Source organism: Mya arenaria, chromosome 17 (genome assembly GCF_026914265.1).
Source record: "Mya arenaria isolate MELC-2E11 chromosome 17, ASM2691426v1".
In the NCBI taxonomy this organism is placed as follows: domain Eukaryota; kingdom Metazoa; phylum Mollusca; class Bivalvia; order Myida; family Myidae; genus Mya; species Mya arenaria.
In genome coordinates, this window is record NC_069138.1 from 46144221 (window position 1) to 46160006 (window position 15786).

Here is a 15786-nt window from a genome sequence, read left to right on the forward strand (position 1 = left end):
AATGTGTGGTCACATGATTTTTGGCTTCATGCTGACAAAATTGAGGGCATACTTGCTAAAGGATTGGAATAACAGCTTTTGTGTTCGAAAAAAACGCCCAGAAGAGCTATAATAATGCTGGTTGTTAGGTAACTTTTATATTTATATAAGTTTTACAACTGTGATACAAATATGATGTGGTGTTCTAGTACACCTTTGTATGATTGTTATGTTGGAGATACAATGGCAGCATAAAAGTGATCTATTAAGGTAGCATGATGATTTACAAAGAAATATGAATACAAACGTCTGTACAATATCTCACCAGAATAATTAAGTTCAAAACCATTATGTAATGGGCCTGTTATTGTAGTTTTTTTTTTTTCAAAAGAGAACGTCTAAATCAAGGGGTGAAAGTGAAAAGGTTCTATCTTCTTCTTTATTTAATGTCACTTAGAACCTTTTTGCATTCGCCCCTTGAAATATGCATCTGGAATTTTTAAAATATGGGGCACATTATATTGGATTTTCTTCCTGGACAAAAGCTAACCCCATACATGCTAGTGTTCGCTCTTTTTCCCCATTTATTAAATAAGAAAACCACTCTCTCTAGAAGTCTATTTTTTCTATCTGAAAAAGACATGGAACAAATCCTTGACTCTTGTTTGCCAAAACATCAGTGAGAACACTGAAAAGAAGTTCAGGCTATAGAAGTTTTAGCCAATGAGTTTGTGCATCCCCTTGGTGTGAATGTGATATAAGAGATGCACTTAGTTTCATTGAAAGATGCAGGACATTTGCTTTAGTGGGCTTCAATTTGATGATTTAAAAATGATCATGTGACTATTCTGTTATTTCTTTCCCCAGGGTGTTGATGTCATATCAGACATGCTAGTGAAGGACATGTCACAGATTCGGTACGTGAAGGATGCGGGACTGGTGCTGTTTGTCTGGGGAGAGGGCTGTAATGACAAGGAATTCATTATACAACTCAAGGAGAACAAAGTTGATGGAATCATCTATGACAGGTATTCACACATATCATATAGTTATACAATCACCTACTGTTGTGAATGTATGTAACAGGCATTCACACATATATCATATAGTCCTACAATCATGTGCTGTTGTGAATGGCTTTACATCTGTTTAGGTCCACTAATATATAAGGAGTTCTTTTTTGACTCATATGCGAAAGAAGGTGTCATTTCAATTTGTTGAAAACCATTTCTGTTCAGAACACAAGTCATACTTTATAATTATTAGTTATATGGCATGTTTTTGAATGTCAACAATGCATGCTATGGCTGCATTTAGGAATTATAAAATTATTGTCATCATTTGCCCCAGTTATAATAGCATGGTATATGAATCTCAGTTAACACTGAAAACACTATAACATTTCTTGGACCTGTAAAGATATGAATTTGCCGATCATCTGACCATGTTAACTATAATTCTATCATGGTCCTTATGCAGAATTGACTTCTACAAGACCGGCCCCAAGGAGAGTATCTTTAAGCTGGAGGAGAAGCAGAAGCGACATCTGCTGGAGACTCTAGGCTCCCTGACCATTACTGAAGAATCACTCGACTCTGGGACTGACTCTCCTTGAAGTGCCAAACAAGGGAGATAAATCATTTATATTGTAAACAGAGTTCGATTGACATTGCATTTACAAAATGAATACTCAGCCAGTCCTTGAACAGGTTTGTTGTCAATGACCCGACGTTCTCACTGAAATTGTCCATAATCTCTCTTTCTTTCTTAAATAAGCAAAACAAAGTTGTTATAACTATATACAATATATTATGTTGTGTTTGTGCATTGTTAAGTCATTGCTTATTCCTGAACAAATTATAACCTTGCAAGCCACTGAGGCCACTGAAAACAAACCATGTGTAAGGATGACCATGCATTTAAAAGTAGAAGATGATACCAAAAGTCAAGAGTGTAGCTCCCATGACTATTGTAGCGATTGAAAATACCCGGTAGGTCTTAAATCATAATCCATCAAGGGAGATAATAGATCAAACAAGACTTAATTCCATCAAGTTTCGGTTATGTAATTGAAATCAACAGTTCAAAGAAAAGTTCAAACTTGCTTAAAAATGCATTTAAATCATCATCAGAATACTTAAAAATAAAAGGTCATGAAAGCAACTTAATCATTCCATATTTGGAAATTATTTTCAATGATAAGCATTAAGTTTTTAGCTGAAAACAAGTTAATTTTTACTATTGTTCCACCATCTTTCCTTAAAGCGATACTATATTGCAACATTATGCAATAGATAATTGGCAACCTCAGTCATAATGAATCAATTTTTCATCATAGTCTGTCATCGTTTTTTCCCTAGAATGTTGTTTCTCTATACTGTTGGAATAATGAGCCATCTGCCTATCAAACTAACACAGAACATTTACTCATAATATGTATGCATAATAATTATGTTAAATGTACATGTATAAATGGTAGTGTGAAAGATTTAGTGTTGATTTTTAATTTTTTTATACAATAACTTATTTCTTTTAGATTTTAGTACATGTGCATTAAATGTGCTGGCCCCTACTGCTAAGGGGATTGGAAGAATACTCACCTTGGAAATTTGGTATTCTTCAATGGCTGTAGAAACATTTTTCCATAAATTTTTCCATTTTTATATAAACTTAAAAGAGCACATTTTATGAAAATGTTTGGCAAGCAAAGGCCTGCTTTGCCCGTGTAGAGCTACGCTAGTGTGTCCAAGTACTGGTACGGCTAACAGAAACTAATTATGCATATTTGTCCTAAAAATTAACATCTTATAATGTTCAATTGTCTATGAAAAGTGGGATTATATTTATTCCCTTGAGCTCAGTGCTCGGAAAATGTCTCAATCTTCAGAGGTAAACAGGGTAGACAACTGTAAAAGAGAGTAATGTCTCTTGTATGTATGTATGTATGTGCTCACCTAATGTACACAAAAATCTGGGCCAGATTATTATTATTATTGTTCTGACATAAGGTCTTGAAACTCTATTTATTAAATTTGCTACATCTAAAGCAAAAATATCAACATTTGCTGTAAATGATGTAAAACAACGATTGTATTATGATCAGTACATATTTTATTGGTTAGATTTATATATATTTTTATTTTTCAACCTGTTAAGTTCTATATTTTTGAGTCAGAGTCTTAAACTGTGTGAATAATATGGGCCCTGTTGCCATGATTACGAACAGTCTAAAGTCTAGACTCAGACTCAGGAAAGCATTTTTATGAAGAAGCAAAAAAATCATATTTATTCCATTTCTTTTTACAAAAAAATATGTAGATAATAGTAAACATTCAAATAGTGATGTATTTCAGCAAATTTTACCATCAATGCTTTGATAGAAGGAAAATTACAAGTAAATGCAGTTTTGCCATAATGAGTCCTAATTCTGAACTCAGACTTGAAACTGTTTGTTATCACTGCCCCAGGTTTTAGCCTTCATTGCTCCCACTGTTGACATGATTTTATACCTAGACTGGTTTAGATAATTTTACTCATTAGTTAGTGTGTCTTAATGAAATTGTGTGTGTGAGGGTCAAGTGCTTATTCAATATTTATTCTTTTAAAAATGTGTATTTTTGGGTTTAAAGAATTTCTAGGTTATGTTGTGTTTATACCATATGTTCAGATGTATATAAAATTATGTGTGTTTACATTTTTAACTAACAAATATTGAAGAAACATCTGCTAGACAGACATCAGTTTACTATTTCAAGATTTATATTAAAAGCAATAATTGGTTATGCATTCTAGATATCTTGCAAGCCTAGTAGTAATAAACAGTAATAATGTAGTAAAGGAAGTAATAAAGACTTTGAAATGTGGGCTGGTATGCTTTATGTTTATGTTAATGATACGCATGGACAGATATTTGTGGTTACTATAATATTATGGCATATCATATGCATTTGAGCTCAAAGCTGGAAGCCTGTATTTGGAAAAAAAATACATAAATTGTCTGTAATCTCAGGATATTTTGGGATATCAAAACCTGTTTTTTTATTAAATGAAAATGAACTTTTCCCCAGCCAATAGCTATTGATCAAATAGCGGGGAATTTTACCAGAAGGCAGGTATCAAGCATGTTCAAATATACATGGTTTACACTAATTTTTATTATTAACCCAACAATTATTGTTTATGCCTTATTTTTACTGTTAAAGATTAAGTTTACATTATTACAGGTATTAAATTGTGTTTTTTTACACATGCTAACTTGTTATTGTAGAATGTGCAATTTTAATACGGTGCTCAAATTATTTGAAAGTTAAACATAGAAATGTACATGTAAGTATTCTTTGAAAAAGTATGGTATGAACAATCATAATTTTAAGATACAGGCTCCAGTTTCTCGAAACTTCTTAAGCTTAACAGGGTTAGTAGCTTATTTCAATTAGCCGAAATACATACTTAATTGAATCGATAAATGAAAAAAGAGTAATTGTGATTTTCATCAAGATAACTCCTATCAAAAGTATAAAATAAAACTCTTGAAGAAGTTAATATTATGAAATTATTGAAAAACAAAAATAGTGAGATTAGCTTAATCCTGTTATAATTAGCTTAATACTGTTAAAAGGGACTTAAGAAGTTTCGAGAAATTGGGGCCAGGGGTTTAAAATTCACGAATAATCCTGAATTTAGGATTGAGAGCATCAGACTATTGTACAGTTGATTGTTTTAAATAGTACCTTGAAATGAATATAAATGACATTATGGTAAACCATTTTAAAATGGGTCTCGGCCTCTTTACCATGCTTTGTGCATAAATATTTAATACTTAAACAATCCCACAGGTATTTTTGAGGATTAACAATTATCAGCTGTTAAAACCCCTGAAGGTAACAGAACCAAGTATATGTATTATATAAACTGCACATAGAACTAGTATGAATTATTGTTTATTAATGTGCACAGGATATATACAATTCATTCATACATTCCTGTTCATTTTTCAACCTTTTTAGTCCTGATTTACAAATTGAAAGAAAAATCTTGGACTATGAATATTCTGCCGGATGAAATAGTTATTATCTTGTCTGTATTAATTGTTACGTGTGATATACCTGTATCTTTTGTTTAGGTCAAATTGAAATAATACTAAGGGGCCGATTCCTCTGAACTATTTAAGTCTGTTTTAACATGATTAAGCTAAGCTCACTATTTTTGTTCCTTTCCCATTGGTGAAATATTTACTATTTTGGAAGTTTTTTTATTGATAACTGAAATTATCTGTCTGGTAATCACAAAATTTTCTTTATCAAAATTATGTTTATGTAAGAAATTTTGCTTAACAAAATAAGCTACTTAAGTCTGGTAGACTTAAGAAGATTCTAGAAATCACGGCAAGGTTGTTCCTGGGCTCCACTGGCACTGCGTTCATGTTTTAATTTGGTTTGCTCCATTATGTTTCATTCTCATAGAACTTATATTTTTCCCTTTTTAAAGCCAAAACAACACTTTGTGGATTATTTTATTTTAATATAATTATGAGATTGATGTATGCACGCTTTTTAATTATGTTTTTTATTATATAATGTTTGGCTTACCGACCACAATGGAAATTAGGGATTTATAATTCCTTTTTGTGGTATCCTTTGTGTACAATTTAGTTGACATGGACTATTTTACTTATGCTTGATGTTTTAATTATGTTAAGTGTTTGCCCTACATTGTCAGCCAATCAGGGGCGCTAGATTTTTAAATGGTTCGTTTCTTATTTTTGAAGAATCATTTCTTATTTCTGAAGAGGACTCTTCATGAATAAGTAAATTTCTATAACTGCACATGCGCATATAGCCATGCCTACTGTTAACGGTTATTTAAATGACGTCACAATATCTTGCATTGGTTGACATGCAGGTCTTTTTGACAGGCGCATGGCTTAATCTTAAAACTGATGCAATTTGGGAGGGGCTAACACTGAGTCGGTTAGAATTTATTAAGGAATTTCTTTGTGAATAAGAAACATGGTCGCTTCACTTCCTTAGGTTACTTATTCAGGAAGAAAGTACTTAATAAACTCTTATCTATACATGATGTTACCTTGTTTATGTACAGAAATAAATCTATCTATCTACCTTTTAACATTACAACAGTTCATTATTCTAAATATTCATAAATGAAAATGATGTGTTGCAAGATAAAAAATACAATTGAAGTAGAATTAAATACTGCAAGCTCCTCATTTTTTCAATTTGCCCGCCAGAAAGCCTTGCAAGTGGTCTTTCCTTCTCCAGTTATTATCTGTTTGTTTAATTGTCTGTTGTAAGGAGTACCTCAAGTTGTTTGCTGAGGTGTCGGTTTTGTTTATAGTACTTCAGTTATGCTCCATTTGTTTGTTTCACATATTTATATAAAATATTATTGTCCACACACCTTGTTGAATGTTTGTGTTATTGGTAATAGAACCACAAAGATCTAGATTTAATATTCAATTCTGAAATCTTTCACAACTATGTAAACAAATTTCACATTGAAGTGTCTTTGTTTTGGGTGATGTTCACTCTTATTAAAGTGCCCAAATACTTTGCTAATATTAACATATCTTGTCAAACAAAACCTTTGTTCTCTTTGTTAAAAAGCTAAAGTGAATGCATATTTTTTATCAAGTTTGTACCACTTGTGTTTGCTAGTTGTGTATTTAACCTACACTCTTAATAAACACCATTATATACATGTATGTTTCAGTTCATGATTTGCACCATGCCCTGTGGTATTTGATAATTGTGTTATAACATTTACATGTGTGAGTTTACAAGAACAGGGGAAGCACAGAGCTATGTAAATCACTAAAGTCAGTGTTAAACTTGGACACTAAAGTCAGTGTAAAACATGAACACTAAAGTCAGTGTAAAACATGAACACTAAAGTCAGTGTAAAACATGAACACTAAAGTCAGTGTAAAACATGAACACTAAAGTCAGTGTAAAACATGAACACTAAAGTCAGTGTTAAACTTGGACACTAAAGTCAGTGTAAAACATGAACAATAAAGTCAGTGTAAAACATGAACACTAAAGTCAGTGTAAAACATGATACACTAAAGTCAGTGTAAAATATGAACAATAAAGTCAGTGTAAAACATGAACAATAAAGTCAGTGTAAAACTTGGACACTAAAGTCAGTGTAAAACATGAACAATAAAGTCAGTCTAAAACATGAACACTAAAGTCAGTGTTAAACATGAACACTAAAGTCAGTGTAAAACATGAACAATAAAGTCAGTGTAAAACATGAACAATAAAGTCAGTGTAAAACATGAACAATAAAGTCAGTGTAAAACATGAACACTAAAGTCAGTGTAACATATGATCACTAAGGTCAGTATTAAACATGAACACTATAGTCAGTGTAAAACATGATACACTAAAGTCAGTGTAAACATGAACACTAAAGTCAGTGTAAAACATGATACACTAAAGTCAGTGCAAACATGATCACTTAAGTCAGTGTAAAACATGAACACTAAAGTCAGTGTAAACATGATCACTAAAGTCAGTGTAAAACATGAACACTTAAGTCAGTGTAAAACATGATTGATCACTAAAGTCAGTGTAAAACATGAACACTAAAGTCAGTGTAAACATAAACACTAAAGTCAATGTAAAACATGATTACTAATGTCAGTATTAAACATAAACACTAAAGTCAGTGTAAAACATGATCACTAAAGTCAGTGTGAGCATAAACACTAAAGTCAGTGTAAACATAAACACTCTATTCAGAGTTAAACATGGACACAAAAGTCAGTGTAAAACATTGACACTAAAATCAGTGTGCAACATGATCACTAAAGCTAGTGTAAACATGATCACTAAAGTCACTGTAAACATAATCACTAAAGTCAGTGTAAACATAATCACTAAAGTCAGTGTAAACATAATCACTAAATGCAGTGTAAAACATGATCACTAAAGTCAGTGTAAACATGATCACTAAAGTCAGTGTATACATGATCACTAAAGTCAGTGTGAAACATGATCACTAAAGTCAGTGTAAAACATGATCACTAAAGTCAGTGTTAACATGATCACTAAAGTCAGTGTAAAACATGATCACTAAAGTCAGTGTAAAACATGATCACTAAAATCAGTGTTAACATGATCACTAAAGTCAGTGTAAAACATGATCACATAGGTCAGTGTAACATATGATCACTAAAGTCAGTTTAACATATGATCACTAAAGTCAGTGTAAACATGATCACTAAAGTCAGTGTCAAATATGAACACTAAAGGCAGTGTAAACATGATCACTAAAGTCAGTGTAAAACATGAACACTAAAGTCAGTGTAAACATGATCACCAAAGTCAGTGTAAAACATGATCACTAAAGTCAGTGTAACATATGATCACTAAAGTCAGTGTAAAACATAAACATGGGAAACCGGAAGACAGATTTGGTTGTTGTACAGGACAACATTAATGCTCAGCGTTATGTTGCAGGCGTGCTAAATGCATATGCCTTACCATTTATTTGTCCGCATGGTCCTAGTGTAACATTGATGCATGACAATGCCCGCCCTCATGTAGCCAGGGTCACCACTCAATTCTTGCAGCAAAACAATGTCAACATCATGCCATGGCCCGCGGTTTCCCCGGATCTCAACCCCATTGAGCACATCAGCTGGGCCGCAAAGCACGCGAGCTAACTATCAGATTGACAATGTTCGCGATCTTAACGGACGTTACAACAGGAATGGAGGGATTTGCCCAACGCACTGGTATTACGTTACGTTACGTCGATGTATCATTGCATCCATTCATGCAAATGGTGGTCACACTCGGTACTAACGAGATTTACTGGATGTGCCACATTTCTTATTGAAATTCCATCTCTAAACTTTCAATAACACCTTTCTGAGTTTTGGGATTTTTGATTTTGACCCCTACCTCTCTTGACCGGTTATTTCTCGAAAAGTTAACAAGATAGCCAGATGTTATTAATTGGTTTTGATACAGAAATGAATGAACTTGTTTTTCTATTTTGATTCATAAAAGTAAGCCTTTTGGTTTTCGATAAATCTTTCCTGAAATATGGAGGGACGTTTCTATTTTTGCTGAGTATATAAATATATATATATAGTTATATGTATAATCTGAAGTCATGCAGTATAGTAAATTATAGTACAGTTTAGTGTATACTTCTGTATGAAGTGTTACAATCAATATTGGATTGCTTAGCGTTTAAATTGCGGCTGCTATGCCTGAGTTGGTGGCTTCCATCCTGCCCTGAATAGTTAATGTAACTTCAGTTGATGAACACAAAGGAATACCGATAAAACCCATCCGATCTAATGAATGTTAATATGATATGTTCCGCCTCAAATGCAGTTCAGCATGAGTCATTCTTTGTATTGATCCCATTTCAGGAGCAGGTGATATATGCATGGCTGATCATAAAACTCTCTTATGTTGCGTTTATGTATTATGAGATGATGGTTTTTTTCTGTAGCGCTATTACCATTGCTTGAAATTCTTATGTTTTTGTCACAAACGGAAAATAATAAATTCAGTTTTAAGATTTATTAGCAATATCTGCAATAAATAAACCTTTGGCCATGTAAAAACCCCGTATAGAATGAGATGTACACACATGGTAAGAGTTACAATTACAAAAAGTTACAATTACAAAATATAATTAACAAGAGATGTTTGTCAAACATTATGCCCCCCTGAGCGCCATGTTGTCAGGATTATATGGACAATTGAATGAAATATGCATGGACCGAAATGACAGCTGATTTGTTGCTGTTTAAAGATTATGACCATTAAAGTGTGAGGATAAAGTGTGTTATGACCGTCATGACCTTTGACTCTATGAACTCAAAATCCAGAGTCATCAGCTGGTCACCAGAAACCTTAATGTCAAGTTTGAGGGCCATGGGTGCAGGCATTGTCAAGTTATCATAAGACAAGTTTTTTTTCGTTCAAGGTCACTGTGACCTTGACCTTTGACCCGATGACCCCTTAAATCATAAGGGGTCATCTACAAGTCAGATGCAACTCCAAGTCAAGTTTGAAGGCCATGGGTTCAGGCATTGTTGAGTTATCACTCGGACAACCTTTTACCATTCAAGATCACTGTGACCTTGACCTTTGGCTCTATGAATCCTAAAATCAATAAGGGTGATCTACTGGTCAGGCTTAACATCCATGTCAAGTTTAATGATCATAGGTTCAGGCATTGTTGAGATATCAGTGGGGGAAGATTTGTTAACTTTTTAGCGTTAAAGGTTACTGTGACATTGACCTTGGCCTGATGACCCCCAAAATTGATAGGGGTCATCTACTGGGCAGGCCCAACCGTCATGTCAAGTTTGATGACCATAGGTCCAAGAATTGTCAAGTTTGCTTTCAAGGTCACTGTGACCTTGACCTTTGACCCCTAAAATCAATAGGGGTCATCTACTGGTCAAGCCCAACCTCCATGTCAAGTTTGAGGGCCATGGGTGCAGGCATTGTTGAGTTATCACTTGGACAACCTTTTACCATTCAAGGTCACTGTGACCTTGACCTTTGGCCCAATGACCCCTAAAATTAATAGGGACAATCTTCTGGCCAGACTCAACCTCCAAATCAAGTTTGAGGGCCATGGGTGCAGCCATTGTCAAGTTATCACTCGGATAACCTTTTACCATTCCAGGTCACTGTGACCTTGACCTTTGGCCCAATGACCCCTTAAATCAATAGGGACCATCTTCTGGCCAGGCCCAACCTCCAAGTCAAGTTTGAGGGCCATGGGTGCAGGCATTGTCGAGTTATCACTCGGACAACCTTTTACAATTCAAGGTCACTGTGACCTTGACCTTTGGCCCAATGACCCCCAAAAACAATAGGGGTCATCCCCTGGTCAGGCCAATTCTCCAAGTCAAGTTTGAGGGCCATGGGTGCAGGCATTGTTGAGTTATCACTCGGACAACCTTTTACCATTAAAGGTCACTGTGACCTTGACCTTTGGCCCAATGACCCCCAAAAACAATAGGGGTCATCTACTGGTCAGGCCCATCCTCCAAGTCAAGTTTGAGGGCCATGGGTGCAGGCATTGTTGAGTTATCACTCGAACAACCTTTTACCATTCCAGGTCACTGTGACCTTGACCTTTGACCCATTGAGCCCAAAAAACAATAGGGGTCAGCTACTGGTCAGGCCCAACCTCCAAGTCAAGTTTGAGGGCCATGGGTGCAGGCATTGTTGTGTTATCACTCGGACAACCTTTTCCATTCAAGGTCACTGTGACCTTGACCTTTGGCCTGATGACCCCCAAAAACAATAGGGATCATCTACTGGTCAGGCCCAACCTCCATGTCAAGTTTGAGGGCCATGGGTGCAGGCATTGTTGAGTTATCACTCGGACAAGCTTTAAAATTATTTTACCATTAAAGGTCACTGTGACCTTGACCTTTAACCCGATGACCCCCAAAATCAATAGGGGTCATCTACTGGTCAGGCCCAACCTTCATGTGAAGTTTGATGACCATACGTCCAGGAATAGTTGAGTTATCACTCGGACAAGCTTTGGTCTACCGACGGACCGACCGACCGACCGACCGACATACCGACATGCCTGTGCAAAGCAATATACCCCTCTTCTTGGAAGGGGGGCATAACAAGTAGATAATATACGAACTATTTCATATAGGACTAGATAGCAACTGCTTCAATGGTGACGGAACGCCTTAATATAGCATTATAAAATACTTAAACAAGCACTGATATGATTATTATTGTTATTATTTGATGGCATTATAAACATCAATGTATTGAAATTTGTTTTAAAGGTTAATAAGAATTGTGGTCAACATATTTTTGTCCAATGAAAAGGCAGTATATTTGCCAATATATTTGTTTCAGTAAATCAGCAGTCAGCTGTTATTGATTTTAATCAGGTGAACTGGCAGATAAAACAGTGGCTGGTCCATTATTAAAATCTGAACATTGTATTACCAAAAATTATTAGCTAGTCAAACTCGTGTACATGCATATCTTACTTTAAAACATGATACGATATATTATGAAGGACTATCCTGTGCCAAATAACAAAAGGTATTCATTGTGTTCATCAAGTCAATGCTTAATGCTAGAAATAATTGAGCACCATTGACTTAGAACTAAATGCTTTCTAATTGCATTTTCCTTTCTCATCAAAGCGCTCACAGCGCTGTAGTCGACTGTTTGCAGTTTTGTATCCAGATCGTCAAAACTGTCAAAATATTGGATATGTGGCCAGTCATAAAAGTCACTGAACTGTAACCAGTACATCTCTGCTTCAGAATCCTGGTTAAATTCAGCATTAGGATTGTAAGAATGGTGGGATGTTGGGTGCTTGCTCACTTTCCATGGTAAATCTTTGTCCACATTGCAATAAGGAGGTGTGGTGCTCGTTCTGTCTCCTCCAATTCCACCTCGACTTCTTAAGAATTTTGGACTTGGCATAAATAATGGAATATTTATGGAATAAAAGTCTGTTAATTTATATGACATCACAGAATAAGGGATATAAATTATTGCTCTGTGTCTAAGTAAATCATTTGAAGTGTAGTGTTTATATTTTTTATGAATTTCAATAAGTTTAAAAGATTTCACTTTTCCGATCATTGCTTTGTTATAGCCTGCAACAAGAATTTCAGCCTCTGTAGGTTTAAATTCACCACCTTTTGTATACATTCCACCAAAGCTGCTAATTAATTTTATTGAATCACCAAGACCAGTATAGTATTTCAGATATTCATAATCGTATCGACTAGCACCGCCAATTATGTGTTTTGCTCTTGTTAGATCTTGAACGTTTCTTAATTCAAGATCTATCAATTGATCTGTTAACTTATTCCATGAATCTACAGTGCACCGTCCAAGGTTGTATCTATGAGCTGTTATGAATAATATAGACTTAGTTTTGTTAAGTGGCATCCACAACTGGCACATGGACGAATAAAATCCACAATAAAATGCATCAACGCTGTTAAATAATTCATCATTGGTATAAAACTTCATTACTTTGTTGATTAAATCCGGTGTAACCTGAGTTCCTATCCTGTATTTTTCTATTTCTTTAGGAATCGATTTTGGAACTATGATATTTGGAAAATTAAACACTTCCGGGTATGGCGTTTTTCTATACTTGTAGCCAGCCACTACAGATCGTTGTCCAAGAGAGGAGAGAATGGTCGGATAGTCTATTCTACAACCGTCATACAGATCGGCGGTCCATAATGTCATTTTGGTATGCTTGTTTTTAACCACTTCACATTCCTTTGGAAAAGTGTTTGGTTGGTAAAAGACCGAAGACCCAACGTTGAAGTTTGACTTTTCCTTAGTTATAATCCAATCAGAAGAGGTATCAGCAAGTGTGCCACTAGTTCTCGTCGTATATCCAACATCAAAAAGAGCCAAAATCCACCGCTGAATAGCAAATACGTCATCAATTTCTATAAAGCCGCGTTCGTAGATTTCAATATACAAGTCCTCATAAAGATCTTCCAATGATCGTGACTTATGCTCGCCTTTGGCTATCTTGTCTCTTCTCCAGTGATCTAGAAAGGATACAAATACCTCAACTCTAGTGTACAATGGTGTCTCTGACTCAAGGTCTGCAAGATAAGAATGAACATTACGGTCCTGGTCGACTAGAGGTCGTGGCATGAACCCGACCAGTATGTCTTTCAAAGAGAGTACAGCCTGTGCAATGTAGCTTCGCAATATATCAGAAACACGTCCGTGAACAGTGGTTGGAAGGTACATTGCAATGAAAGCGGAGTGAAAATGTAGCGTTGCTTGAGCATTAAGTGGGGAATAAACTCCAGGTGACAAGAGCACTGCTGACTTTTTGTCATTCTCCGACTTTGGTCGTTTAAAGTAGAACGGAGTCCCATGAATAAGACGATACAAAGCATCTACGTCAGGTTCATGATCGGCCAAAGCCTGGAGAACACCAATGTTTTCAGCAGCTGATTTGACATTACTAATACTTTCAAATGTTAAATGATCCATCTCCTCTGATGATGTGATTAAAGTCAATGGGTACCCTCTCGGCCAACAACTTGGATTAGGCGCTCCTAGATATGGATACGGGTTAAAGAAATGGGCTTTGTCATTTTGGTACTTTTCTTTTACATTAACCAAAGTTAAAGGCTTAAGTGTTTTGTCAATGTTTGTATACGTTTCTATCCATAAATTATCATCTGGAGAAGCTCCTTCCATCCAGAACTTGAGCATGTTATCATCATCACAGTCCCATATAACCGTTGCCCCATGCGCAATCGCATAAAGAAATCCAACATTCTTTCTACCGAAACTTTTCCAGGGCAAACCGTCAACAAAATCAGAACCTATCTTCTTTTGATCCTCTTCACTTAAGAAAACAATTGTCTGATTAATCACAGAGGAGGGGAGGATGTATTTCTTTGGCAACCCAGCATCCCCAGCTATAACCACGCACCAGTTTCTCATGTATTTGAACCGTCGTACAGCTTCCGACGGAGGCTCAAATATCGTTGTAAGCACCGCCCACATTTTACAGTTTTTCTGCATAAATTCACTTCCGGTATTATCAGGACTGTACGATGATGTTTTAGACTTCACCCTTTTAAAGCGGTATTTGATTTCATGTGTGGGAAACTTTCGGATGATTCTACCCGAGTATTGTTTACCAGACACATCCGAACTGTTTAACACCTCTTTTAAAAAGTTCGCTTTGTCCAAGTCCTTGAGTTTTCTAAGCATTCGCTCAGCCTCCCCCATAACGTAAGGGGTTCGTTTGAAGTCATTTTCGTAAACGTCCAAATGCGCGTTTATGCCGTTATTTAATGGCTTAAACACAAATGAGTCGTTATAGTCCAAAACATAAGCAGCTGCCCTTTTGCTATCGTCTTTGTTGAGATACATGAATGCTATAAATACAAGTGAGCACAGCACCCCAACCGCTTTAAGGCCGACCCGTCGACAGGGAAATGTACATCTGTCTCCCGCGGCGTTGACCATGGCTAAGATCAGTAAGCTGAAAATATAATAAAATAGACACGGTATGAAATTGTTCAGTAGTAGTAGTAGTAGGTAGTAGTAGTAGTAGTGGTAGTACAGTGGAAACTCACTAAACCGGATCTCCACAAAACCGGAATCCTCGGGATACCGGAATTTTCTCAGAGTCCCGATTTCCCCCTTCTATTTTCAATGTAAAATAATCCCTACAAAACCGGAACCTCGGAATTCCGGATACCGGACAAAAAATCGAGAAAATTTGTTCGTTATCAACGTAATTTTACTTCACAAAACCGGACGTATATTTGTCCAAACATGTCAAAATGTTTTTGTGTATTAGGAATTCGCGAATCGCGTGTCACTTTGTTTTGACAGCCGGTGCGTCGTTAAATATTGCACCTGTGATGTTGTGTTAACTCGATAATCGATAATGATGATTGCGCTGTGGATTGACTGCCGCGCGATAATCACACGATAATCAAACTTGTGAAAAGAAAATTGATTGCAACATTAATTTGTTTGTTGCTGAAAATAAAGAACTAGAAACGCTTATCAAGTGATCATTTTGGAGGGTTGTTTTATCTAAAGACTTCTAAGATTGAATCAAATTAGAGCGGTGCGTTAATTAAACTATCAAACATACTTAACAAGCATTAAATCAACTTCCCTTAAAAGGATAACTCAGTTAATATTTTGAGTAAACTTACTCCGTACATCATATCCTCACTAAACCGGAATCCTCACTAAACCGGAAATTTTGCCCAGTCCGGACCTTGTCCGGTTTAGTGAG

The 15786-nt window shown here is 35.7% G+C and overlaps 2 protein-coding genes across 9 annotated transcripts in view; one reads left to right on the forward strand and one right to left on the reverse strand.

The window, feature by feature from the left end:
- Positions 1 to 6696, forward strand: part of LOC128223699 (glycerophosphocholine phosphodiesterase GPCPD1-like) — a 58370-nt gene extending 51674 nt beyond the window's left edge. For both annotated transcript variants that reach the window (XM_052933015.1, XM_052933016.1), the window contains 2 exons: positions 847 to 1007; positions 1459 to 6696. In XM_052933015.1, the coding sequence (XP_052788975.1) occupies positions 847 to 1007; positions 1459 to 1594 (297 nt within the window). In that variant the 3' untranslated portion in view covers positions 1595 to 6696. The remainder of the gene's footprint in view (positions 1 to 846; positions 1008 to 1458) is intronic.
- Positions 6697 to 9539: 2843 nt separating this feature from the next.
- The window catches only part of LOC128223697 (uncharacterized), a 31255-nt gene continuing 25008 nt past the window's right edge, over positions 9540 to 15786 (reverse strand). For all 7 annotated transcript variants that reach the window (XM_052933014.1, XM_052933010.1, XM_052933013.1 and 4 more), the window contains exon 2: positions 9540 to 15015. In XM_052933014.1, coding sequence (XP_052788974.1) covers positions 12087 to 14999 — 2913 coding nt within the window. In that variant the 5' untranslated portion in view covers positions 15000 to 15015 and the 3' untranslated portion in view covers positions 9540 to 12086. The remainder of the gene's footprint in view (positions 15016 to 15786) is intronic.